The following is a 25,376-nucleotide window of genomic DNA, read 5'->3' as shown; positions in this document are numbered from 1 at the left end:
ATACATTAATTACCATATTAACCAGAATCTGGAGTTTAACATTAACTAACATTGGTTTTTTTTATTGTTAAAAATGTAATAATTTTGTCAAGAAGAAGAAAGGTAAAGAGACAAGATACATTAGTAGTTACTGGGTTTTTTCACCGACAGGAAGTTTATCTAATTCGTCTCTGTGGAGAGCTCCATTAAAAGAAATAAATCATCTTCAAATGTGCTTAAAACAAGTCTGTGAAGTGTTTTTTTCTGTTTTATTACAGTTCTTTAACATCAGAATGGCTATAAAAGTTACCTGGATAAAAAAAACCAACGTATATGTTAACGTAAATGATAATGAATCGTGTCTGAGAAAAACTGACAATTAGTCTAATCTGTGTGATTGACAGGAGAGATGATCAGAGGGGTGGCGTTTTTAGCACCATGATTAATACAGGGACAGAAGTATGGGTAGAGTTTCTCAGTGAAGGTGCAGCCAGTAAAGGAGTAGATAAGAGCTGCAGCATCTATGTCATAAAAGGAGACCAGACCCTCCTCATAATCCACAAACACCCCCACCTTCTGAGGCTTCGTTTTCAGAGAGAGGAGGACACGAGGATCAGCAAGAGCTTTGTACTCATTACCATTCCTCAACCATATAGACCAGAAGCCGTTCTCAAGGCTTGCTGTGATTTGTCCCTTCCAGAATTTAATTTGGGCAAATAGGGTGAATATACAGCATCTCAATTAGCGGGGATGGGATGCTCTTCTTCATTCTTCTTCACTTGCTTACTTATGCTGATAAAACAGGTGTAGTTTTTACATTAAAAATCATGCCTAGTGCATCTTTAACTAACAAAACCAACCTGCTTCCTGCCCCCCCCCCCCCCCCCCATCTCCAGGATGTGAAGGCCTTGTGCAGCATACCTCTGCTGGTCTACAGTGTGGAGGATTCCCCCCCGGTGGCTCTGGAGCTCCAGGGCTGGGCCTGTTTCTGTCTAAACCAGTCCATATCCACCCACACCTTCTCCTGCGACGGCCCGGAGCTCAAACAGCGCTGGCTGGCTGTCCTACAGGCTGCAGCGTGCCCAGTGCCGGGCTCTGACAACGTCACCAATGGAACCGGATCTGGCACTAATGGTAATGTTAGTAACGGAAATATTGGAGAAGAGTCCAAAGAAGACGACTCCTGAATGTTTCTGAGAGCGGGCACGATGTAGAGTACACATACATGAATGTACACCGAGATGAAAGACTTAAGTTATGGAGTTCATTGATGTTAAATAGCTTTGAACTGCACTTCTGATAAAACATGAATTCTAGAGGTGATGTTCATGTACGTAGTGCCAGCAACCTGTTCATCTAAGCTTCTTTATGCGTAATATTCAAGAGAAACAATATGAGAACGGTGTGTTTTCCTTGTCTGAGTGCCAACGCACATTATTTCTGAAATGGTTTACAGTAAAATAAATAAAGTGGAGATGTTTTTAACATGAGTCGGGCTGTCCATTCAACTACAAAGATGTTTACGTCAGCTCTGTGTAGGATGTAAAAGGTACCATGTGATGTAGCTTGCTGCCCTCTGGCGGCCATATTGGAGGTCCACAGCTCAAGGCAACAATGACGGAGAACAGCCGATTGCATTTTGAATCTGATGAGTCATTTGTTTCATCAGTGTGGAATATACATGGTTCATTTCTGTTCTCTATCTGTTCATTACCTTTACAGTAAAAACATTATTCAAACTTTGATATCAATCAAACATTAAATAATTTAAGCATGGAGGAAAATAACAGACATGTAACCATACAAGCTCTTTCCATTGGCTTTTATTTATTTCAGAAAATTATTTTAACGTAAGAAACATACTGTAGATTGCAGAATTCTCTCTTTTTCATAAACCGCTCATTAGTAATTGTGTAGAATTATAACACTCAGTATCTGTACAGTGCTGTGACAGTAATCACCTTTTTAGTTCATCACCTGGAAATGTTACAATGAAATTGGAAAATTGGTAAAGTTTTCACACTCCTGCAATAGTGTTTATATTAGATGAGAAGTTTTAATGATCCCTATGGTTTTTGGAAGTAGTAATACTTTATGTAAAAGAAAAACAGGATGTAAATAAAAATACAGTTTTAACGATGTTAAACATAATCTGGAGTTTAACCTTTCTTCAACTTTAACATAGCATTTTCATGATAAAATGAAATCATTTTGCCAAGATGAAGAAAGGTAAAGAGACAACACACATTAGTAGTTACTGCGCTTTTTTCTTAGACAGGGAGTTGGTCTAATTCTTCTCCATTGAAAGAACAAATTCATCTTCAAATGTGCTTAAAACAAGTTTGTGAAGTGTTTTTTCTGTTGTTTGATTACAATTCTTCAACATTAGAATGGCTATAACAGTTACCTGAAAAAAACAACGTATGTGTAAATTTGTTATCTTAAATGATGGTGAATCCTCCCTGAGAAAATCTAATGATTAGTCTAATCTGTGAGATTGACAGGAGAGATGATCAGAGGGGCGGAGTTTTTACCATCATCATTATTACAGGGACTGAAGATTGGGTAGAGTTTCTCAGTGAAGGTGCAGCCAGTAAAGGAGTAGATAAGAGCTGCAGCATCTACGTCATAAAAGGAGACCAGACCCTCCTCATAATCCACAAACACCCCCACCTTCTGAGGCTTCGATTTCAGAGAGAGACGGACACGAGGGTCAGCAAGAGCTTTGTACTCATTACCATTCCTCAACCATATGGACCAGTCGCCATTCTTTGGGCTTGCTGTGATTTGTCCCTTCCTGTTGACCGACCCTCTGGCCACTCCTAAATCCCACTTAGTCTTCCCTTTAACCTGAACCTCGTAGTAAAATCTTCCTGAAGAGAAGCTCTGCTTTCCTAAGACACAGGTACAAGAAGAAAATCTCTCTGGGTTTTTGGGGAGTTTCTTCTTTACATTACCATGTTTTACTTGCTTCCCATCATCAGACAGGATGAGATAGGGATATGCTGTATCAGGATCGAGAGTCACATCCACTGCATACTGCTGGACCCTCTTCAGCTCAGTATCAACAGACAGCTTCTCCATCTCTTTCCTGAGAGTCTCCTCCAGCTGAGCCACAGCTCTCCTCACAGTCCCCTCATATGATGAGCGATGGACACTGACCTCTGTCCAGTCCTTGGTGTGTGGAGGAGTGTTCAGGGATGGGAAGCTTTGGAGGAGGTGGAGGTGGTCTTCAGTGCGTGAGAGCTGCTCCACCTCAGCGGTTCTCTTCATCAGCTCAGAGATTTCCTGTTCCAGCTCTTTGATGAAGCCTTCAGCCTGTTTCTCTGTTGTTTTCTGCTTCTCTTCAATCGTCTCAATGAGCTCAGCCTGGCCTCTCTCCACAGACTGCATCAGAGCAGTGAAGACCCGCACACTGTCTGCTATCTCTCTGTCTGCATCTTCCTTGCTGAGCTCTACTGAGTGTTTGATCTCCTGAATCTTCAGTTGTCTCTCCTGGATCATCTGCCGAATTTCTTTCCGAATTTCAGCCTCTGTCGTACTCTGTCTCTGGAAGCTGCTGGCTTTCATCTGAGCTGACTTTCTGAACTGAGCAGCCATCTCAGATATGAAAGTATTGACCCGTAGCTCAGGTCTTCTCTTGAAACTGTCTTTACACATGGGACACTGGCACTGGACATTAATATCCCAGTGCTTTGTGATACAGTTTTTGCAGAAGTTGTGTCCACATGGTATGGTGACTGGATCAGTGAACACATCCAGACAGATGGGACACAGAAACTGCTCTTCAGATAGGAGACTGCTGGCAGCAGCCATATCTAGACACTGAGACCTAAAGTGAAAGTGTGAAATGTCAACATTGTAAATAAGTAATTCTTTTTCTTTTTTTAGAAACATGTTTTATTGGCATTTTAGGAATCGTCACAAAACAGTACAGTGACATGAAATGCACCTATAATGAACCCGTCCAGCCCCTCCCCCTCCCACCTCACCCCCACCCCCCCTTAGCCTTTTGAGCTCCTAATCCTAGGTCGAGAAATTGTGCTGACATTAATGACAATAATAACAAAAACACATAGCAGTTAACAATAACAATAATGAATGAGGTACATTAGTGTAAAAAAATAAAATAACATAAAAATAAAAATACAATAAAAATAAAAAATAAATATATATATATATATTAAAAGAGAGGGAAATGTAGTGCGTATGTGTATGGGTCCTTGCAGTGCATAACAAGCTGTTGGGAGATCTTCACTGTCCTGCCAAAATGTAGGATTCAGCCGCTACATGGTATTAATCGTCTCACCCATCATTCTGGGGAAAGGGAGGTCAGACTCTTAACATAAGTGATCAGGGGCTGCCAATGACTGAAAAATGTGTCTGTCGAATCCCGTATGGAGAATTTGATCTTTTCCAACTCCAAAAAAGACATTGTATCACGCAGCCATGAAGTTGGTGATGGGGGCAATGGGTTCTTCCATAATAGAAGTATTCTCCGACGAACTATTAGAGAGGTAAATGAGATTACATTTGCCTGCTTTACCGATATGTTTTTGCCAGATTCGGGTATGTCAAATCTGTAGCAATCTGTAGGGATGGTTCGATTACTTGTTCTAGTATTTCTGAGATGACTCTGAAATAAGACTTCCAGTATTCCCCCAGTCTCGGACATGACCAAAACATATGAGTGAGATTACAAGGAGCCTGGGAACATCTGTCACAAGTGTCCGCCAGATTCGGGTATATCTTGGCGAGTCTAGATTTACTGTAGTGTGCCCTATGAACTATTTTGAATTGTATAAGTTGAAATTTTGCACAAGATGAACAAGATTTTATTTCCTCCAGCGCCTTAGACCACCAATCGTCAGACATAATAATGCCCAGTTCTGTTTCCCATTCTGCTTTAATCTTCAGCAGAGCTGGAGGTGTATCTGGGGCTAGGAGGTCATATAAAAACGAAATATGCCGCCTTGTCATTTTTGTCACCGGCAGAAGGTTATCAATTCCCGAAGAGGGTGGGGCATCTGGAAATGAAGGTGTGTTTGATTTGAGGAAATGCCGAATTTGAAAGTAGCTGAAGAGGTCAGATTGCTGTAGGTTGAAAGCAATACACAGCTGAGCGAAGCTGGAGAATGTGCCTTCACTGTAGAAATCGCCAATTGTGCTAAAACCTTGTCTGTCCCAAAGAGAGAATCTGGCATCAATCTTAGCAGGTTTGAATAGCTCATTATATTACATATTGCATAATTCTTTTTCATTTGAGTTGTTTAGTTAAATTGTACTTCACTGAAACCTTAATTTGACAAGTATGAAAACGGCAACATCCTATCTGGATACAAATCAGTTAGGTGTCACTGCTCTCTGTTTAAACTAACTATAACTATAGTAGATATTATCTGCTGTACTCACCTGTGTACGTCTGAGACTCTGCTGTAGTTTTGAGAAAGGTCTGATTAACCTAGTTTTATTTTTCTTTCAAGAGAAAGACGTTTCTTGTCGCTCTGTTACTTTCTCAGTTAGTTTTACTTCAGGAATGTGACGTTGAAACACTCCTTTCTTTCCAGCGTTGCTCCGCCTCTTACTGCACTTAAACTGGTTTTGTTGGCTCGGTCAGTTTTGGACATGATTACATTGACACCTATAACCAGGGATTTAATTGGTTTCATTGAACGGTGTTTCGGCACCCTCGTTGGGGGAAAAAAAACACGTTTTACCAACATAGAAAATAGATGCACGGAAAATAGAAATATTAGGGGGGACGGTTACAACACGGACCTTTTCTCTTGTAACACGGAATTCAGGAACTTGCTGTGGCCGGAATGGATCACTATCTGCGTTTTAGGGCACTAATACGTACGTCAGACATTTTTTGTTAGTGTCCGAATCGCAAAATGATATTGTGAAATGATTTTGAGGGCACTACATATTTCCCACAATGCACTGTAATATCTAGTGAACAAGCCTGGTCACTAAAACGGTGAAAGTATACCAAAATGCATTGCGAGTCTGTCGTCACCTGGTCGTCACCTGGCCGTTACCAAGCAACAAAGTTGTAACCCTTCCGTGGTTTTATAATGATGGCATCCTCTTCTTCACTAAACCTCGTTTACAAATGCAAGTAAATCAACTTTTTTTGGTACCAAAAAGATGTCAAGCTATTCTAAAGATGTTTTCTTGTAACTGCCAATTCATAACTAATTATAAGTGCACGTTTTACATTAACATTAAGGTCTGTTGTTCAGGAAGGTATTTATCTCTAGCTGCAAGTTATACGGTACATAGCTTATTGTAACGTGTGTTTTGTTAATGTCAGCTAGTGAGAAGTCCAAAACGTGAAGGAAACCGCACACCTGGATTGGCGAAGTGCTGGCTGTGTGAAAATAAACAGAAAAAAGTAGCCGCTCTGAACAGCAGACTGCTGACAGAGGACATTTCTGTGAGGATCAGGTTATCATATTCTATAGAGGGCTTTCAGCTGATGGATGCTGCCCTCTGGCGGCCATATTGGAGGTCCACAGCTCATGGCAACAATGACTGAGAACAGCTGATTGTATTTCTAATCTTATGATTTGTGTGTTTCATCAGTGTGGAATAGACATTGGTTCATTTCTGTTCTCTATCTGGTGATTATCTTTAGAGTAAAACATTTTTCAAGCTTGATATTAGCCAAACGTTAAATAATTTAAGCGTTCAGGAAAATAATAGTCTTGCAATCATACAAGGTCTTTTCCATTGGCTTTTATTTCAATAAATTCTTGTAACATGAGAAACATACTGTAGATTGCAGAATTTTTCATATACTACTCTTTAGTAATTGTGTAGAATTACAATGCTCAGTATCTGTACAATGCTCTGACAGTCATCACGTTTTTAGTTTATCACCTGGACATGTTACAATGAAATTGGAAAATTGGTAGTTTTCATATTCCTGCAATAGTGATTGGTTTTAATTAGAAGTTTTAATGATCCCTGTGTTTGCTGCAACAAGTAGTAATACCATATATAAGAGAAAAATGGGATATAAAGAAAAATACATAATTTACCGTATTAACCAGAATCTGGAGTTTAACATTTCCTTCATTTTAACTAACACTGTTTTTTTCATGATAAAAGTAAATCATTTTGCCACAAAAAAGAAAGGTAAAGAGATAAGAGACAGTAGTAGTTACTGCGCTTTTTTCTTAGACAGGGAGTTGGTCTAATTCTTCTCCATTGAAAGAACAAATTCATCTTCAAATGTGCTTAAAACAAGTCTGTGAAGTGTTTTTTCTGTTGTTTGATTACAATTCTTCAACATTAGAATGGCTATAACAGTTACCTGAAAAAAACAATGTATGTGTAAATTTGTTATCTTAAATGGTGGTGAATCCTCCCTGAGAAAATCTAATGATTAGTCTAATCTGAGAGATGATCAGAGGTGCGGAGTTTTTACCATCATCGTTATTACAGGGACTGAAGATTGGGTAGAGTTTCTCAGTGAAGGTGCAGCCAGTAAAGGAGTAGATAAGAGCTGCAGCATCTACGTCATAAAAGGAGACCAGACCCTCCTCATAATCCACAAACACCCCCACCTTCTGAGGCTTCGTTTTCAGAGAGAGACGGACACGAGGGTCAGCAAGAGCTTTGTACTCATTTCCATTCCTCAACCATATGGACCAGTAGCCATTCTTTGGGCTCAGTGTGATGTTTCCCTTCCTTTTGACCGACCCTCTGGCCACTCCTAAAACCCAGTCAGTCTTCCCTTTAACCTGAACCTCGTAGTAAAATCTTCCTGAAGAGAAGCTCTGCTTTCCTAAGACACCGGTACAAGAAGAAAATCTCTCTGTGTTGTTGGGAAGTTTCTTCTTTACATCACCATGTTTTACTTGCTTCCCATCATCAGACAGGATGAGATGGGGACTTGCTGTATCAGGATCGAGAGTCACATCCACTGCATACTGCTGGACACTATTCAGCTCAGTATCAACAGACAGCTTCTCCATCTCTTTCCTGAGTGTCTCCTCCAGCTGAGCCACAGCTCTCCTCACAGTCCCCTCATATGATGAGCGATGGACACTGACCTCTGTCCAGTCCTTGGTGTGTGGAGGAGTGTTCAGGGATGGGAAGCTTTGGAGGAGGTGGAGGTGGTCTTCAGTGCGTGAGAGCTGCTCCACCTCAGTGGTTCTCTTCATCAGCTCAGAGATTTCCTGTTGTAACTCTTTGATGAAGCCTTCAGCCTGTTTCTCTGTTGTTTTCTGCTTCTCTTGGATCGTCTCAATGAGCTCAGCCTGGCCTCTCTCAAGACCCGCACACTGTCTGCTATCTCTCTGTCTGCATCTTCCTTGCTGAGCTCTACTGAGTGTTTGATCTCCTGAATCTTCAGTTGTCTCTCCTGGATCTTCTGCTGAATTTCTTTCCGAATTTCAGCCTCTGTCTTACTCTGTCTCTGGAAGCTGCTGGCTTTCATCTGAGCTGACTTTCTGAACTGAGCAGCCATCTCAGATATGAAAGTATTGACCCGCAGCTTAGGTCTTCTCTTGAAACGGTCTTTACACATGGGACACTGGCACTGGACATTAATATCCCAGTGCTGTGTGATACAGTTCTTGCAGAAGTTGTGTCCACATGGTATGGTGACTGGATCAGTGAACACATCCAGACAGATGGGACACAGAAACTGCTCTTCAGATAGGAAACTGCTGGCAGCAGACATTTCTAGACACTTGAGACCTAAAGTTAAAGTGTGAAATGTCAACATTGTAGTTAAATAATTCTTGAATATTCATGTACCAAAGTTAGATTATTGGAATATTAGCAAAAGTTATTTTGAGTGATATATTTAAATTGCACTTCACTGAAACTTTCATTTGACAAGTGTCACTGCAAAATTAAAACAGGGAAACATCCTGTCTGGATACATCTCAATTATGTGTCACTGCTCTGTTTAAACACAGTAAATATTATCTGCTGTACTCACCTGTCTAAGACTTCTGTATTTTTGAGACCTGATGAACCTTGTTTTATTTTTCTTTGGAGAGAAAGAGAGAGACTTTTCTCATCTGCAGTAGTGTTGTCGCTCCGAGTTACTTTCAAGTTTTACTTCAAGAATGTGACACTCCTGTCTTTCCAGTGTTGCTCTGCCTTTTATTGCAGTTAAATTTTAATCTTATTGCAGTCAATGTTTTGTTGCCTCAGTCAGTGTTGGACATGATTACAGTGACACATCTGACCTCCCTGGAAAGTGGTAAGGAGAAGAGACTTTCCCAGTTGTCATCACAGTATTGTTCTGCTACATTTTTGTCACTCTTCCTGTGCAGGTGTTCATATGGATTTATATTTTCCCCAAAACAAATTGTACGTAAACTCAAAATTGTGAAATTCTTCAACTGTAAAAAAGTGATTTGAAAACTCAAACTCAGTTCTGTAAATCTATAAACAGGATTGTAACCCACAGCTTGCAGGTACAATCCTCGGTTTACGATTTCGCATCACCATTTATGTCTCTAAAGACAAACACGTATTGTGTTTTACGACTGTGGAAACACAATTATGCTTGTATGGCACTTTAGCCTACAACTCCAGGGGAAAATTACAGCAGGAAGTAGTCATAACTGGAAAGGAAGATGCTGGGGGTTTTCAATGTAAAAATCTCATGTTTGCCTTAGTTTTTCCATTTGGCAAAGAAGTTTCCATCCCTGACACCAGAATTTAATTTGGGCAAATAGGGTGAATATACAGCATCTCAATTAGCGGGGATGGGATGCTCTTCTTCATTCTTTTTCACTTGCTTACTTATGCTGATAAAACAGGTGTAGTTTTTACATTAAAAATCTTGCCTAGTGCAGCTTTAACTAACAAAACCAACCTGCTTCCCCACCCCCATCTCCAGGATGTGAAGGCCTTGTGCAGCATACCTCTGCTGGTCTACAGTGTGGAGGATTCCCCCCCGGTGGCTCTGGAGCTCCAGGGCCGGGCCTGTTTCTGTCTAAACCAGTCCATATCCACCCACACCTTCTCCTGCGACGGCCCGGAGCTCAAACAGCGCTGGCTGGCTGTCCTACAGGCTGCAGCGTGCCCAGTGCCGGGCTCTGACAACGTCACCAATGGAACCGGATCTGGCACTAATGGTAATGTTAGTAACGGAAATATTGGAGAAGAGTCCAAAGAAGACGACTCCTGAATGTTTCTGAGAGCGGGCACGATGTAGAGTACACATACATGAATGTACACCTAGATGAAAGACTTAAGTTATGGAGTTCATTGATGTTAAATAGCTTTGAACTGCACTTCTGATAAAACATGAATTCTAGAGGTGATGTTCATGTACGTAGTGCCAGCAACCTGTTCATCTAAGCTTCTTTATGCGTAATATTCAAGAGAAACAATATGAGAACGGTGTGTTTTCCTTGTCTGAGTGCCAACGCACTTTATTTCTGAAATGGTTTACAGTAAAATAAATAAAGTGGAGATGTTTTTAACATGAGTCGGGCTGTCCATTCAACTACAAAGATGTTTACGTCAGCTTTGTGTAGGATGTAAAAGGTACCATGTGATGTAGCTTGCTGCCCTCTGGCGGCCATATTGGAGGTCCACAGCTCATGGCAACAATGACGGAGAACAGCCGATTGCATTTTGAATCTGATGAGTCATTTGTTTCATCAGTGTGGAATATACATGGTTCATTTCTGTTCTCTATCTGTTCATTACCTTTACAGTAAAAACATTATTCAAACTTTGATATCAATCAAACATTAAATAATTTAAGCATGGAGGAAAATAACAGACATGTAACCATACAAGCTCTTTCCATTGGCTTTTATTTATTTCAGAAAATTATTTTAATGTAAGAAACATACTGTAGATTGCAGAATTCTCTCTTTTTCATAAACCGCTCATTAGTAATTGTGTAGAATTATAACACTCAGTATCTGTACAGTGCTGTGACAGTAATCACCTTTTTAGTTCATCACCTGGAAATGTTACAATGAAATTGGAAAATTGGTAAAGTTTTCACACTCCTGCAATAGTGTTTATATTAGATGACGTTTTAATGATCCCTATGGTTTTTGGAAGTAGTAATACTTTATGTAAAAGAAAAACAGGATGTAAATAAAAATACAGTTTTAACAATGTTAAACATAATCTGGAGTTTAACCTTTCTTCAACTTTAACATAGCATTTTCATGATAAAACAAAATCATTTTGCCAAGATGAAGAAAGGTAAAGAGACAACACACATTAGTAGTTACTGCGCTTTTTTCTTAGACAGGGAGTTGGTCTAATTCTTCTCCATTGAAAGAACAAATTCATCTTCAAATGTGCTTAAAACAAGTCTGTGAAGTGTTTTTTCTGTTGTTTGATTACAATTCTTCAACATTAGAATGGCTATAACAGTTACCTGAAAAAAACAACGTATGTGTAAATTTGTTATCTTAAATGATGGTGAATCCTCCCTGAGAAAATCTAATGATTAGTCTAATCTGTGAGATTGACAGGAGAGATGATCAGAGGGGCGGAGTTTTTACCATCATCATTATTACAGGGACTGAAGATTGGGTAGAGTTTCTCAGTGAAGGTGCAGCCAGTAAAGGAGTAGATAAGAGCTGCAGCATCTACGTCATAAAAGGAGACCAGACCCTGCTCATAATCCACAAACACCCCCACCTTCTGAGGCTTCGTTTTCAGAGAGAGACGGACACGAGGGTCAGCAAGAGCTTTGTACTCATTACCATTCCTCAACCATATGGACCAGTCGCCATTCTTTGGGCTTGCTGTGATTCGTCCCTTCCTGTTGACCGACCCTCTGGCCACTCCTAAATCCCACTTAGTCTTCCCTTTAACCTGAACCTCGTAGTAAAATCTTCCTGAAGAGAAGCTCTGCTTTCCTAAGACACAGGTACAAGAAGAAAATCTCTCTGTGTTGTTGGGAAGTTTCTTCTTTACATTACCGTGTTTTACTTGCTTCCCATCATCAGACAGGATGAGATAGGGATTTGCTGTATCAGGATCCAAAGTCACATCCACTGCATACTGCTGGACCCTCTTCAGCTCAGTATCAACAGACAGCTTCTCCATCTCTTTCTTGAGAGTCTCCTCCAGCTGAGCCACAGCTCTCCTCACAGTCCCCTCATATGATGAGCGATGGACACTGACCTCTGTCCAGTCCTTGGTGTGTGGAGGAGTGTTCAGGGATGGGAAGCTTTGGAGGAGGTGGAGGTGGTCTTCAGTGCGTGAGAGCTGCTTCATCTCAGTGGTTCTCCTCATCAGCTCAGAGATTTCCTGTTGTAACTCTTTGATGAAGCCTTCAGCCTGTTTCTCTGTTGTTTTCTGCTTCTCTTCGATCGTCTCAATGAGCTCAGCCTGGCCTCTCTCCACAGACTGCATCAGAGCAGTGAAGACCCGCACACTGTCTGCTATCTCTCTGTCTGCATCTTCCTTGCTGAGCTCTACTGAGTGTTTGATCTCCTGAATCTTCAGTTGTCTCTCCTGGATCATCTGCCGAATTTCTTTCCGAATTTCAGCCTCTGTCTTACTCTGTCTCTGGAAGCTGCTGGCTTTCATCTGAGCTGACTTTCTGAACTGAGCAGCCATCTCAGATATGAAAGTATTGACCCGCAGCTTAGGTCTTCTCTTGAAACGGTCTTTACATATGGGACACTGGCACTGGACATTAATATCCCAGTGCTGTGTGATACAGTTCTTGCAGAAGTTGTGTCCACATGGTATGGTGACTGGATCAGTGAACACATCCAGACAGATGGGACACAGAAACTGCTCTTCAGATAGGAAACTGCTGGCAGCAGACATTTCTAGACACTTGAGACCTAAAGTTAAAGTGTGAAATGTCAACATTGTAGTTAAATAATTCTTGAATATTCATGTACCAAAGTTAGATTATTGGAATATTAGCAAAAGTTATTTTGAGTGATATATTTAAATTGCACTTCACTGAAACTTTCATTTGACAAGTGTCACTGCAAAATTAAAACAGGGAAACATCCTGTCTGGATACATCTCAATTATGTGTCACTGCTCTGTTTAAACACAGTAAATATTATCTGCTGTACTCACCTGTCTAAGACTTCTGTATTTTTGAGACCTGATGAACCTTGTTTTATTTCTATTTCTTTGGAGAGAAAGAGAGAGACTTTTCTCATCTGCAGTAGTGTTGTCGCTCCGAGTTACTTTCAAGTTTTACTTCAAGAATGTGACACTCCTGTCTTTCCAGTGTTGCTCTGCCTTTTATTGCAGTTAAATTTTAATCTTATTGCAGTCAATGTTTTGTTGCCTCAGTCAGTGTTGGACATGATTACAGTGACACATCTGACCTCCCTGGAAAGTGGTAAGGAGAAGAGACTTTCCCAGTTGTCATCACAGTATTGTTCTGCTACATTTTTGTCACTCTTCCTGTGCAGGTGTTCATATGGATTTATATTTTCCCCAAAACAAATTGTACGTAAACTCAAAATTGTGAAATGCTTTAACTGTAAAAAAGTGATTTGAAAACTCAAACTCAGTTCTGTAAATCTATAAACAGGATTGTAACCCACAGCTTGCAGGTACAATCCTCGGTTTACGATTTCGCATCACCATTTATGTCTCTAAAGACAAACACGTATTGTGTTTTACGACTGTGGAAACACAATTATGCTTGTATGGCACTTTAGCCTACAACTCCAGGGGAAAATTACAGCAGGAAGTAGTCATAACTGGAAAGGAAGATGCTGGGGGTTTTCAATGTAAAAATCTCATGTTTGCCTTAGTTTTTCCATTTGGCAAAGAAGTTTCCATCCCTGACACCAGAATTTAATTTGGGCAAATAGGGTGAATATACAGCATCTCAATTAGCGGGGATGGGATGCTCTTCTTCATTCTTTTTCACTTGCTTACTTATGCTGATAAAACAGGTGTAGTTTTTACATTAAAAATCTTGCCTAGTGCAGCTTTAACTAACAAAACCAACCTGCTTCCCCACCCCCATCTCCAGGATGTGAAGGCCTTGTGCAGCATACCTCTGCTGGTCTAGAGTGTGGAGGATTCCCCCCCGGTGGCTCTGGAGCTCCAGGGCCGGGCCTGTTTCTGTCTAAACCAGTCCATATCCACCCACACCTTCTCCTGCGACGGCCCGGAGCTCAAACAGCGCTGGCTGGCTGTCCTACAGACTGCAGCGTGCCCAGCGCCGGGCTCTGACAACGTCACCAATGGAACCGGATCTGGCACTAATGGTAATGTTAGTAACGGAAATATTGGAGAAGAGTCCAAAGAAGACGACTCCTGAATGTTTCTGAGAGCGGGCACGATGTAGAGTACACATACATGAATGTACACCTAGATGAAAGACTTAAGTTATGGAGTTCATTGATGTTAAATAGCTTTGAACTGCACTTCTGATAAAACATGAATTATAGAGGTGATATTCATGTACGTAGTGCCAGCAACCTGTTCATGTAAGCTTCTTTATGCGTAATATTCAAGAGAAACAATATGAGAACGGTGTGTTTTCCTTGTCTGAGTGCCGATGCTTTATTTCTGAAATGGTTTACAGTAAAATAAAGTAAAGATGTTTTTAACGTGAGTCAGGCTGTCCATTCAACTACAAAGATGTTTACATCAGCTTTGTGTAGGATGTAAAAGGTACCATGTGATGTAGCTTGAATATGCTAAAAGTTGTTTTCTGTTTACACCGGATGGTTGAGCACATAATTGCATGAGGGTTTCAGTGATAACACAAAGGCTTTATGAGATCATAATTACATTGCAAAACACATTGACCGATCCCTTTTCTTCACAGGTAGATGTTACAGCCATTGAATATTTATACTTAAAACAATTTACAGCTAAACAACATGAATGGAACACTCAAAATCATAATAAAAATCAAACAAATAGATCAGGACTATTGCTGAGAAACTTGTAACAGCTAAGGGGGTTTCTGTGCTTTGCGTTGAGCCTAAGACGGCCCTTAGCTGTTCTAAATTCACTGTAAAGCACGGCCTCTTATGGCTTAGTGCTTAAATAAAACCTGTTATTATGATTAATTCCTGGATAAAGTAACGTCACATTATCATACATTCTGGCAATAATTATGTCATATGGGGTGTATCATATTTTTAACTGATGATATATTATTATGCATTATTGAGCAATATTACTATTACATTATCAGTTAATATGTTACACCCCATATGAAGTTATAATCGCCAGTTCATGCAATAATGTAATTATTCACTGTAAATCACAACCTCAAGTGACATATTGCTTTTAGAAAATAGCGGTGATACAATCATAATAAAAAGACACCAGTGTTCAATAAATACAATATTTTATTTATAATCAATATATCTTCATTCTTCCGCTAAGGAATATAGTTCTTGAACAACATTAAATAGAATGGCAATACAACAGCGATCAAAGCTGAACTGTTTAAGTCAGGCTCATTCCTTGCACAATCTCTTAATGACTGGGGTGATTAACATTTATCTCAACATTGCCACGGTACATGAGTTGAAGTAGTGTTGGACCATGTTTGCACTTTGTTCGCTGGCACAGGTGTGTCTGGCTCTGGTCAAGTGTGTTTTTTATACAGTATAGTAGTCAGCAGCACAGATAAAAACACTTAGACAGTGAATAGAGGCCAAGCAAAGAGCTGCCTGGCTCAAAATGGGAGTGGTGGCTCAGCTGTAGAGTATGAGTACATGCAACAGAGCCCAAGGGAAAGCATTATAACTGAAATATTTATCCCAATTGTGCCAGTTGATGGCTAAAGTCTGGCTGATTAACTATTTGTCTTGCAACATTCCCGCCTTTAGCTGGAGTGTATGTTACTTAGCTGCCTCAAGTTAGCTAAGCTTAGCTAAACTATGATTGCCTGCCTTCTACACTAGATTAATTTACCTCTGTAACTGCTTGACAGCTCTAACCAGTGACAACAAAACAAAAGCTGCTTTACATTGCAACATTAATACCACTGGTTAACGTTGAAAATGCTCGTCTTTGTAGCTAGCGTTAGCCAACTGACTTCAGCTAACATTCATTAGGTCAAGAGCCGAGCATGACTGTTAGCAAATTGCCAATCTACTGCTCTTTTGACACAAGCCATCTAGCAGTCGCTAGCTATTAGATTGTGTATACCAAGTTTTACAGATGGTTTTAGGTACATGCACGGACTACTGAGCTAACTTTAGTTGACCCTGTGTTAGCTAACACTAACTCTTACCTGATGTACCAGGACGGTAGCAACTATTTCACTATTTACCTATTTAAGTAATCTACAAATTTATTAACGTTAACACCATTTTCAAGTCGATGATGTTAAAAAGTATGAGCTACTAACCGGTTTAGGTTTAATCCCACGATGATGGACGTCAAGCAGGTCAGGATCATATACTTCCACTGACACTATTCTAGTTTGAGCCCGTTTTGGCAGGTATGCTTTGCTGCGCTCAGTCTCGCGCAACTATGCACATGTACGTTATTATTTTTTTTTACACATATTTAAATAACTGTGTTAATAAAATGTTAATTATGTGAATTGTATGAATTATTGCTTTTTATTGATTTTTTTATGCATTTCCAACTACACTGGTCCGGCTTGGCCCATATTTAGCTCATATTAAAGGAATAGTTCACCCAAAAATGAAAATTCTGTCATCATCTACTCACCCTCATGCCAGTTGAAACACAGGTGAAGTTTGTCCATATACCACACAGGGAGGTTGCCAGCACAACTCCATAGCAACCTTCTCCAAAACCACTGAAGTCAGTGGGGACCAGTTCTTCAGAGTTCCAAAAAGACCTATATTTACACCATAATTTAGTGCAAATTGATTTGCAACAAATAATGGTGTATAGGTCTTTCTATTCACAGTGTGATTGTTTGGCTGTTTTTGTTTTGGAACTCTAAAGAACAGGTCCCCATTGACTTCAGTTGTTTTGGAGAAGGCTGCTACGAAGTTGTGCTGGCAACCTCCCTGTGTGTTATATGGACTAACAAATTTCACCTGTGTTTCATTTGGCATGAGGGTGAGTAGATGATGACAGAATTTTCATTTTTAGGTGAACTATTCCTTTAACAGCCAGGATCAGTCCAACTTTAAACGCAGAGTTAAGATGGCTATTTAAAGTGCAATACTGACTGAATACTGATTTACCTCAGATTGCCCAAAATGGAACATTGGTTGGACGTCAGGTGTTGGGTGGGTTACCTTACGTTGTTGGTGTAGTTTGTCCTCCTTGGATGGCGATAAAAGGCTGGTGGATTGGGAAAAAGCAGCGACAGATATTTTTCATTTTTCAAGCTTTGATATTAGTCAAATGTTAAATAATTGAAGCATGCAGGTAAGTAACAGTCATGTAACCATACAAGGGTGTTCCGTTGTTTGTATTGAAAAAATGTGAGAAAATTAGATTAGAGAAGAATTCCTTTATTCACAAACTGCTCTTCAGTAATTGTGTCAACATAACATATGTACAATGATCTGACAATAATAACACATTTTTAATTTATCACCTAAACATCTTTCAATGATTTTAACAAATGCTTCTGATTTCCAATATGACATTATTTTGCAGAGCTATTAAATTGGATTGGATTAAACTTTAATGATCCCTGAGGGGAAATTCATCTGTTGCAGCAGTAAGTTATAATAGGATACATAAAAGAAAAAGAGAGCATTAAACATATTAATCAGAATCTGGAGTTTAACATTTACTGTATTTAACTTTAACAAACAGTTATTTTATAATAAGACATTAATTTTGCCAAGAAGAAGAAAGGTAAAGAGACTCAAAACATTTGTAGTTACAGGACTTTTTTCACCAACAGTGTTTGTCTAATTCCTCTCTCAGTGGAGGGCTCCATTGAAATAACATATAGATGTTCAATTGTGCTTAAGACAAGTCTGAAGTGATCACAAAATGTTTTTTATGTTTTATTACAAATCTTTTACAATTACCATTGAATATTTAAATTTGTTATCTGAAATATCAATGAATCATGTTTCAGAAAATCGAATGATTAATCTGTGTGATTGACAGGAGAGATGATCAGAGGGGTGGAGTTTTTACCACCACCATTAATACAGGGACAGAAGTATGGGTAGAGTTTCTCAGTGAAGGTGCAGCCAGTATAGGAGTAGATAAGAGCTGCAGCATCTACGTCATAAAAGGAGACCAGACCCTCCTCATAATCCACAAACACCCCCACCTTCTGAGGCTTCGTTTTCAGAGAGAGGAGGACATCAGGGCCAGCAGAAGCTTCATACTCATTTCCATTCCTCAACCATATGGTCCAGTAGCCATTCTTTGGGTTCAGTGTGATTTGTCCCTTCCTGTTGGTCGACCCTCTGGCCACTCCTAAATCCCAGTCAGTCTTCCCTTTAACCTGAACCTCGTAGTAAAATCTTCCTGAAGAGAAGGTCTGCTTTCCTAAGACACAGGTACGAGGAGAAAATCTCTCTGGGTTTTCTGGGAGATTCTTCTCTACATCATCACAATTGACTTGTTTTCCATCATCAGACAGGATGAGATAGGGATGTGCTGTATCAGGATCGAGAGTCACATCCACTGCATACTGCTGGACCCTCTTCAGCTCAGCCTCATGCAGCTTCTCCATCTCTTTCCTGAGTGTCTCCTCCAGCTGAGCCACAGCTCTCCTCACAGTCCCCTCATATGATGAGCGATGGACACTGACCTCTGTCCAGTCCTTGGTGTGTGGAGGAGTGTTCAGGGATGGGAAGCTTTGGAGGAGGTGGAGGTGGTCTTCAGTGCGTGAGAGCTGCTCCACCTCAGTGGTTCTCTTCATCAGCTCAGAGATTTCCTGTTCCAACTCTGTGATGAAGCCTTCAGCCTGTTTCTCTGTTGTTTTCTGCTTCTCTTCGATCGTCTCAATGAACTCAGCCTGGCCTCTCTCCACAGACTGCATCAGAGCAGTGAAGACCCGCACACTGTCTGCTATCTCTCTGTCTGCATCTTCCTTGCTGAGCTCTACTGAGTGTTTGATCTCCTGAATCTTCAGTTGTCTCTCCTGGATCTTCTGCTGAATTTCAGCCTCTGTCTTCCCCAGCTCAGCCTTCTTTCCTTCATATTCTTCTTCCAGAGGAACAATATCATGTAGCTTGTGGTCTAAAACAGTGCAGTGCAGACATACACACATCTGGTCAGTCTTGCAGAACAGCTGGAGCGGTCCATCATGCTCTTTACACATCCTGCCTTCCAGGTTCTCCACAGGATCGATCAGCTTGTGTTTTTTCAGGCCTGTGATTCTCTGATGAGGCTCCAGGTGAGTCTCACAGTAAGAGACCAGACACACCAGGCAGGACTTCAGGGCCTTCAGTTTGGTACCAGTGCAGACGTCACAGGGAACTTCTACTCGTTTGGCACATCGTTGGTCTGGGCAGCTGCTGGATTTAATCTGAGCTGACTTTATGAACTGAGCAGCCATCTCAGATATGAAAGTATTGATCCGCAGCATAGGTCTTGTCTTGAAAAGCTCTTTACACATGGGACACTGGCACTGGCCACTAATATCCCAGTGCTGTGTGATACAGGTTTTGCAGAAGTTGTGTCCACATGGTATGGTGACTGGATCAGTGAACACATCCAGACAGATGGAGCACAGAAACTGCTCTTCAGATAGGAAACTGCTGGCAGCAGACATATCTAGACACTGAGACCTAAAGTGAAAGTGTGAAATATCAACATTATAATTATATAATTATTAACTATTCATATACAAATATCAAAGTGAGATTGTTGGAATATTAGCAAAAGTCATTTCGAGTTATATAGTTAAACTGCACTTCATTGAAACCTTCATTTGACAAGTATTAGTGCAAAATGAAAACAGGGGAACATCCTATCTGATACAGCTCAATTATGTGTCACTGCTCTCTGTTTAAACAGTAAATATTATCTGCTGTACTCACCTGTGCACATCTGAGACTCTTCTGTATTTTTGAGAAAAGCCTGATGAATCTTGGTTTATTTTTCTTTTGAAGGAGAGAGAGAGAATTTTCTCGTCTGCAGCCATGATGTTGCTCTGAGTTACTTTCAATTTCACTTACGGATGTGACGTTGACGTTTTTCCAGTGTTGCTCTTCCTCTTACTGCAGTTAAACTGGTTTTGTTTTGTTGCCTCAGTCAGTCTTGAGCATGATTACATTGACACCTCTGACCTCCCTGGAACATGGCAAAGAAAGGAGAATTTGTCATCACAGTATCAGTCTGCTGTATTGTCGGCACTCTTCCTGTGCAGCTGTTCATACAGCAATAGACACCTGGCCAGACGGCAAGAAACAGGAACTCTATCAGCTGATGGATGCTGCCCCCTGGCGGCCATATTGGAGGTCTTCAGTTTACGGCAACAATGACTGAGAACAGCTGATTGCATTTCTAATCTCATGACTTCTCCTCTGTTTCATCATCAATAGACATGGTTAATTTCTGTTCTTTATCTGTTGATTACCTTTAGAGTAAAAACATTCTTCAGGCTTTGATATTAAATAGAACCAGTTCTGAAAACAGCAAATGGCCCACATACTCTGTTAACGGTCCCGGTTTGTTTCTTACTTTTTCCAATTTCACCATGTCTCACTTTTTTCATCTCCTCCTCCTATCCTGTCTGACTCTTGGTGCTATTCATCCACGGTTAATCTACCAAATAAATCAATATTAACAACGAACAACACCAGAATTTCATTTCGGCAAATAGGGTGAATATACAGCATCTCAATTAGGGAGGATGGGACGCTCTTCTTCATTCTTCTTCTTCACTTGCTTACTTAGGCTGATGTGAAATACAGGTGGGTGTTGTTACCTGCTGGGCATATCAGCCTGCCACACCTCCAACTGTGCCTTTTGGTCAGCTGCAGGGTCATCGGCTAGGGACCACCAATTCTTACCTCGACAGGGTAGATGATGGACCTCCAGCCAGCCTCCCTGTACTTGGCAGCCAGCTCCGAGTACTCGTCCCTCTTCCTCTCGTAGGTGGCTTCTACGCCCTCCTCCCATGGGGCAGTCAGCTCGATGAGGAGCACAGTCCTGGCAGCAGTGGACCACACCACTATGTCATGCCGGAGAGAGGTCAACCCTCATGTTCCACTCCTTGCCAGGGGAGAGGATTAGGGGTTACGGCTCTCGATCTGGTGCCTTCGGCACTCCCTCCTTGCCTGATGAACTGGATGTGGTGCTCTGGTGGTGGTGCCATGCCTCATGCTTCCTGCCTGGTAACCTCCAAGACTTCTGCCAGCTTCTGGTCATGCTGCCATCTATACTGCCCTTGGGACAGTGCCAACTTCCTGGTGTTGGAGCCTGCTGATTACCTGGTCGACTTCCACTTCCGGCCAGTGCGCACCTGGACATCTGCGCACCTCACTAGCTGTTTCGGTGGATTCCCTCAGCTCCAACACCAGCCTGGTTTTTTCATGCTTGTACCCCAGTCTGATGGATTTTAGGGGTGGCTGCAGAGTGTTCCTTCCAAGAGGCCGGTCTCTGAGAGGCATCGTGGCAGCCCCAGCCATTTTCGGATGTACGAGTAGGCTTTTCCGTCCATCTTAGTTGCCATTGATGAGGGGATCTCACCCATCTTCAGTGGCCAAATCACCCGGTGGTACAGTGTGAACTGGTAGCACCACACCTTGTACTTTCCAGGGAGCTGGCTTTGGACAATCCTCATCAGGCCATCTGAAAGTTGTTTCTGGACAGATCTCCCTGTCTGCTTATCAGACAGCTCCGCGGTGTACTGCCTCCCCAGACTTTGGATGTGCTGCTCCGCCAGCAGTGGAATTCTCTCCCCGCCTGCAGAACAGGTGTAGTTTTTACATAAAAAATCTTGCCTAGTGCAGCTTTAACTACGGAAACTAACCTGCTCCCCTCACCCCTCCCCACTCACCCCCACATCTCCAGGATGTTAAGGCCCTGTGCAGCATACCTCTGCTGGGCTAAACCAGTCCATATCCACCCACACCTTCTCCTGTGATGGCCCGGAGCTCAAACAGCGCTGGCTGGCTGTATTACAGGCTGCAGCGTACCCAGCGCCGGACTCTGACAATGTCACCAACTGAACCAGATCTGGCACTTATGGTAATGTTGGTACCGGAAATGTTGCTACTGGTGAAGAGTTTTTCATCAACGGCACCAATGAAGATGACTCCTGAATGTTTCTGAGAGCAGGCACGATGTAGAGTACACATACATGCATGTACACCTAGATAAAAGACTTAAGTTATGGACTTTATTGATGTTAAATAGTTTTCAACTGTACCTCTGACAAAACAGGTGAAGTCTAGAGGTGATATTCATGTACGCAATGCCAGCAACCTGTTATGTAAGCTTCTTTATTCAAGAGAAACAATATGAGAACGGTGTGTTTTCCTTGTCTGAGTGCCAACGCACTTTATTTCTGAAATGGTTTACAGTAAAATAAATAAAGTGAAGCTGTTAACATGAGGCTGTCCATTCAACTACAAAGATGTTTACGTCAGCTTTGTATAGGATGTAAAAGGTGCCATGTGATGTAGCTTGAATATGCTAAAGGTTGTTTTCTGTTTACACTGGATGGTTGAGCACATAATTGCATGAGGGTTTCAGTGATACACAAAGGCTTTATGGGATCGTAATTACATTGCAAAACACATTCAACCGATCCCTTTTCTTCACAGATAGATGTTACAGCAATTGAATATTTACACTCAAAACAATTTACAGCTAAACAACATAAATGGAACACAATGTAAAATAAAATCAAACGAATAGATCAGCACTATTGCTGAGAAACAGAAACTGAGTCTTGATTAATAACCTTCAGTCTACAGAGGGACCAAAGCACCAGGTCAGCTTAAGTGTTTCTTAGTGGATGGTTTGCTTCTGTTGGAAAGAGAAAACAGACAAGGATTGGGTTTCTCAGAGGCAACTTAACACCAGGATCCACTTATGATGACTTATTGATTGACTTACTGATCCACTTATTGATGTTACTTCAATAGAACGTTTTCTTTTTTAGCACATGTACCTTTAAGAGTTCATGAACAGTCAATAATAATATTGGATGCTTTGGGGACCCGTAGTCACAAAGGGGAAAGCACTCCGCCTTTGGGTTTGTCTAGACCAGTGGTTTTCAATCATGTGCCATCGTGACCCAAGAGTCTGCAGGTTTTCATTCCAACCAAAACTACTAAATCAACTGAATTCACTGATTAGTTCTTCCTTTCTGGTTGATGTTGATGGTGTGTGTTGATCAATGAAATCAGCTGATGTAGTGCTTGATTGGAGTGAAAGCCTGCAGACTCTTGGGTTATGATGACACATGAAATGATCTTGTCATACACTATTGTGGTTTGCTTCAAAAAAAGAAAAAAAAAAGTAAGTTAATTTGACTTAACACTTCCATCCAGAGACAGAATCGACTGCGTCCATGTCAACAGATGCATTTGGGATTTGTGCTGTTGATGCTGTCACTCCACCAGGGCCTGTTTGCATGACAAGATTTTCTCAAAGGCTTTTCAGTAAGTACTCAGGATGTTGCCTTTCAAAACTAAGGGACATAAGAGGGGACACATGTCTTGAACACACGTTACTACCTTTCCATAGCTGCTCTGCCCATGGAGCTTGTTCCCACGACAGCCATGTTGCACTCAGAGTGGGAAACTACCCAGAAGAGCAAGTTCAGCGCAACTCTGTCCTGCTGTTGTGGACCAAGATGCACAGCATACAAACATTGTGAATCGGACAAACATTCATAATTTTACAGATTCTCCACAGAGAAACGTATTCAAAACGAATGGATCTCAAGAAACTGGTGGGTATAGGTTCATATTTTAAGGTAATATATTTGGCCCACTATAGCAGCTACTGGAATCTAGGTTAAGTAGCTAGCTAGTATAGCCAACCAAGTAGTAAGCTAGCTAACTTCCCCGCTAAATTCAAGCAGTCACTGTAGTAGTTGTTGTTCCTGAGATTATTAGTTAATTTTATAACTGTTAGGCCTATCTGAATTCCTCACTTATGTGTTCAATAATGCTAGTTTTACATGTACATTACATTACTTGTGTATTTTTAGTTTCCTGTGTGTGGCCTAGGTTCAAAATGGCCACCATGGGATTGAGCCAGTCAGTCTTAACAGCATCTAAACTCATTCCCTGAGAGCTTTTCTCTTCGTTGTTAAAAAAATCATCATATAAACAACTTTGTGACTTGAGAGAATCAACTCGACTTCTGAGCTCATTCGCTGAAAGCCTGTCCCTGTCTGGATGGAAGTGCTGAAAACACAACTGGACATTTAACACGAGCATTGAGGACTGGACCTGCTGTCTGAGTCTTTATGTAACAGCTTATTCCTCTGAACTACTGCATGGCCCAGCTGTCAATCAGGGCGCACGCAAGCCATTTCAACATGTCTCTTTCTGCACGTGGACACACAAATCTGATCTGTGCCACACAGAAAGAACTGTGTGCAGTCAGCTTTGCCAGACTGTTGGACATCATTAGAAAATCTGATTTGGTCACAGCTCTGCTCAGGCCAAAGTTCTTCTGAATCTTGACATAAAGTGGGAACACCGGCTCGGGCGAAATCCATCTATTGCTCGCTCATTGCAGCTTCACGCAAGGTCAGAACTGCCTTTTATCTACAAGTGTTTTTAAGTGCCACTTAAACAACAGCAATGCTTTCAGAAACGGCTCTGAAAAACAATGGCGCTTTGACCTGCTACTAACAACGCATGTTATATTTCGGGAAAGGAGGCCCTGATCTGGGACACAAAGGCTTAAAAATGAAACTGTTTAAATCCAGCACTTGATGCAAGGATAGCGACTGGGAAAGAGGCGGATCCCATATCACACACATGCCGACACACTGTACATAAATTATGAATCAGGATAATTATTTACAGGAAGGCTGTGGTTTAACAGTGCATGTTGAACATCCATGAATGCTGAAGGAAAATAAAAAAAGCCTGTTTCCATTGCCTCTTTCGTTTAGTTTCTTACACTCAGTGCTCAATACACTCTTCGTTTACTCTACTTGCTCAAACTCCGTCTTGCAAGAAGTTGATTCAGAGACAGCAACACATTCGCAGAGTATTACTCCAGTCTGGAAGTGTGAGGGATCCAGCGGGACAATAGTGGGACCTGCTGTTATCACACCCTGGGGTTTGGACCTGCCATCCATGGAACTACAGACACAGGTGACTGCTCAGTGTTGAAATACTGCAGTCTTATCCAATAGGCTGCCTGAAAAGAGTCAGCTTCAGTCAATTTCAAGTGGGAGTAATCCGTCTGAAGGGTGAGTTGTATCAAGTGGAATCGACCACATCAGTCATATTCATAACACAGGACAGTGACCGTTATCCTGTCTTCACTCTTGCCGCAAGTTAATGAGAGAGCAGAGCCGCAGTGAACAACAGAATGACGGGGATTGGAGC

General features: G+C 41.3%; 4 protein-coding genes and 1 pseudogene across 5 annotated transcripts in view; 1 reads left to right on the top strand and 4 right to left on the bottom strand.

Moving 5' to 3' along the window:
* The window catches only part of LOC139913918 (FYVE, RhoGEF and PH domain-containing protein 4-like), a 44,546-nt gene extending 34,123 nt beyond the window's left edge, over positions 1-10,423 (top strand). Inside the window, exon 16 of one of the 2 annotated variants that reach the window (XM_078281974.1) lies at positions 9,851-10,423. In XM_078281974.1, coding sequence (XP_078138100.1) covers positions 9,851-10,141 — 291 coding nt within the window. In that variant the 3' untranslated portion in view covers positions 10,142-10,423. Of the gene's footprint in view, positions 1-875; positions 1,209-9,850 lie in introns of those variants that run through there. The other variant, XM_078281973.1, reaches the window with a different exon arrangement.
* LOC139912641 (E3 ubiquitin-protein ligase TRIM21-like) lies at positions 1,829-3,795 on the bottom strand. Its single transcript, XM_078281987.1, has one exon. The coding sequence runs from the start codon at positions 3,793-3,795 to the stop codon at positions 2,464-2,466; it is 1,332 nt and encodes a 443-aa protein (XP_078138113.1). The 3' UTR covers positions 1,829-2,463.
* On the bottom strand, positions 6,714-8,674 carry LOC139912640 (E3 ubiquitin-protein ligase TRIM21-like; annotated as a pseudogene).
* A 346-nt stretch (positions 10,424-10,769) lies between the features above and the next one.
* LOC139912642 (E3 ubiquitin-protein ligase TRIM21-like) lies at positions 10,770-12,768 on the bottom strand. Its single transcript, XM_071900490.2, has one exon. The coding sequence runs from the start codon at positions 12,766-12,768 to the stop codon at positions 11,437-11,439; it is 1,332 nt and encodes a 443-aa protein (XP_071756591.2). The 3' UTR covers positions 10,770-11,436.
* A 4,649-nt stretch (positions 12,769-17,417) lies between these two features.
* Positions 17,418-19,985, bottom strand: LOC139912631 (E3 ubiquitin-protein ligase TRIM21-like). The gene is made up of 2 exons (XM_071900477.2): positions 19,887-19,985; positions 17,418-19,634 (listed from the first exon to the last, which is right to left on the bottom strand). Exon 2 carries the CDS (start codon positions 19,616-19,618, stop codon positions 17,978-17,980), a length of 1,641 nt encoding a protein of 546 aa, XP_071756578.2. The 5' UTR covers positions 19,619-19,634; positions 19,887-19,985; the 3' UTR covers positions 17,418-17,977.
* Between the last annotated feature and the right edge of the window lie 5,391 nt (positions 19,986-25,376).

This window comes from Centroberyx gerrardi, chromosome 24, assembly GCF_048128805.1.
Source record: "Centroberyx gerrardi isolate f3 chromosome 24, fCenGer3.hap1.cur.20231027, whole genome shotgun sequence".
In the NCBI taxonomy this organism is placed as follows: Eukaryota; Metazoa; Chordata; class Actinopteri; order Beryciformes; family Berycidae; genus Centroberyx; species Centroberyx gerrardi.
The sequence above is the reverse complement of the archived record's forward strand: the minus strand, read 5'-3'. Positions and strand labels throughout refer to the sequence as shown.

Coding starts and splice junctions, on each gene's coding strand:
- LOC139912642 (XM_071900490.2), bottom strand. CDS start 12,768: ATGTCTGCTGCCAGCAGTTTCCTATCTGAAGAGCAGTTTCTGTGTCCC.
- LOC139912641 (XM_078281987.1), bottom strand. CDS start 3,795: ATGGCTGCTGCCAGCAGTCTCCTATCTGAAGAGCAGTTTCTGTGTCCC.
- LOC139912631 (XM_071900477.2), bottom strand. CDS start 19,618: ATGTCTGCTGCCAGCAGTTTCCTATCTGAAGAGCAGTTTCTGTGCTCC.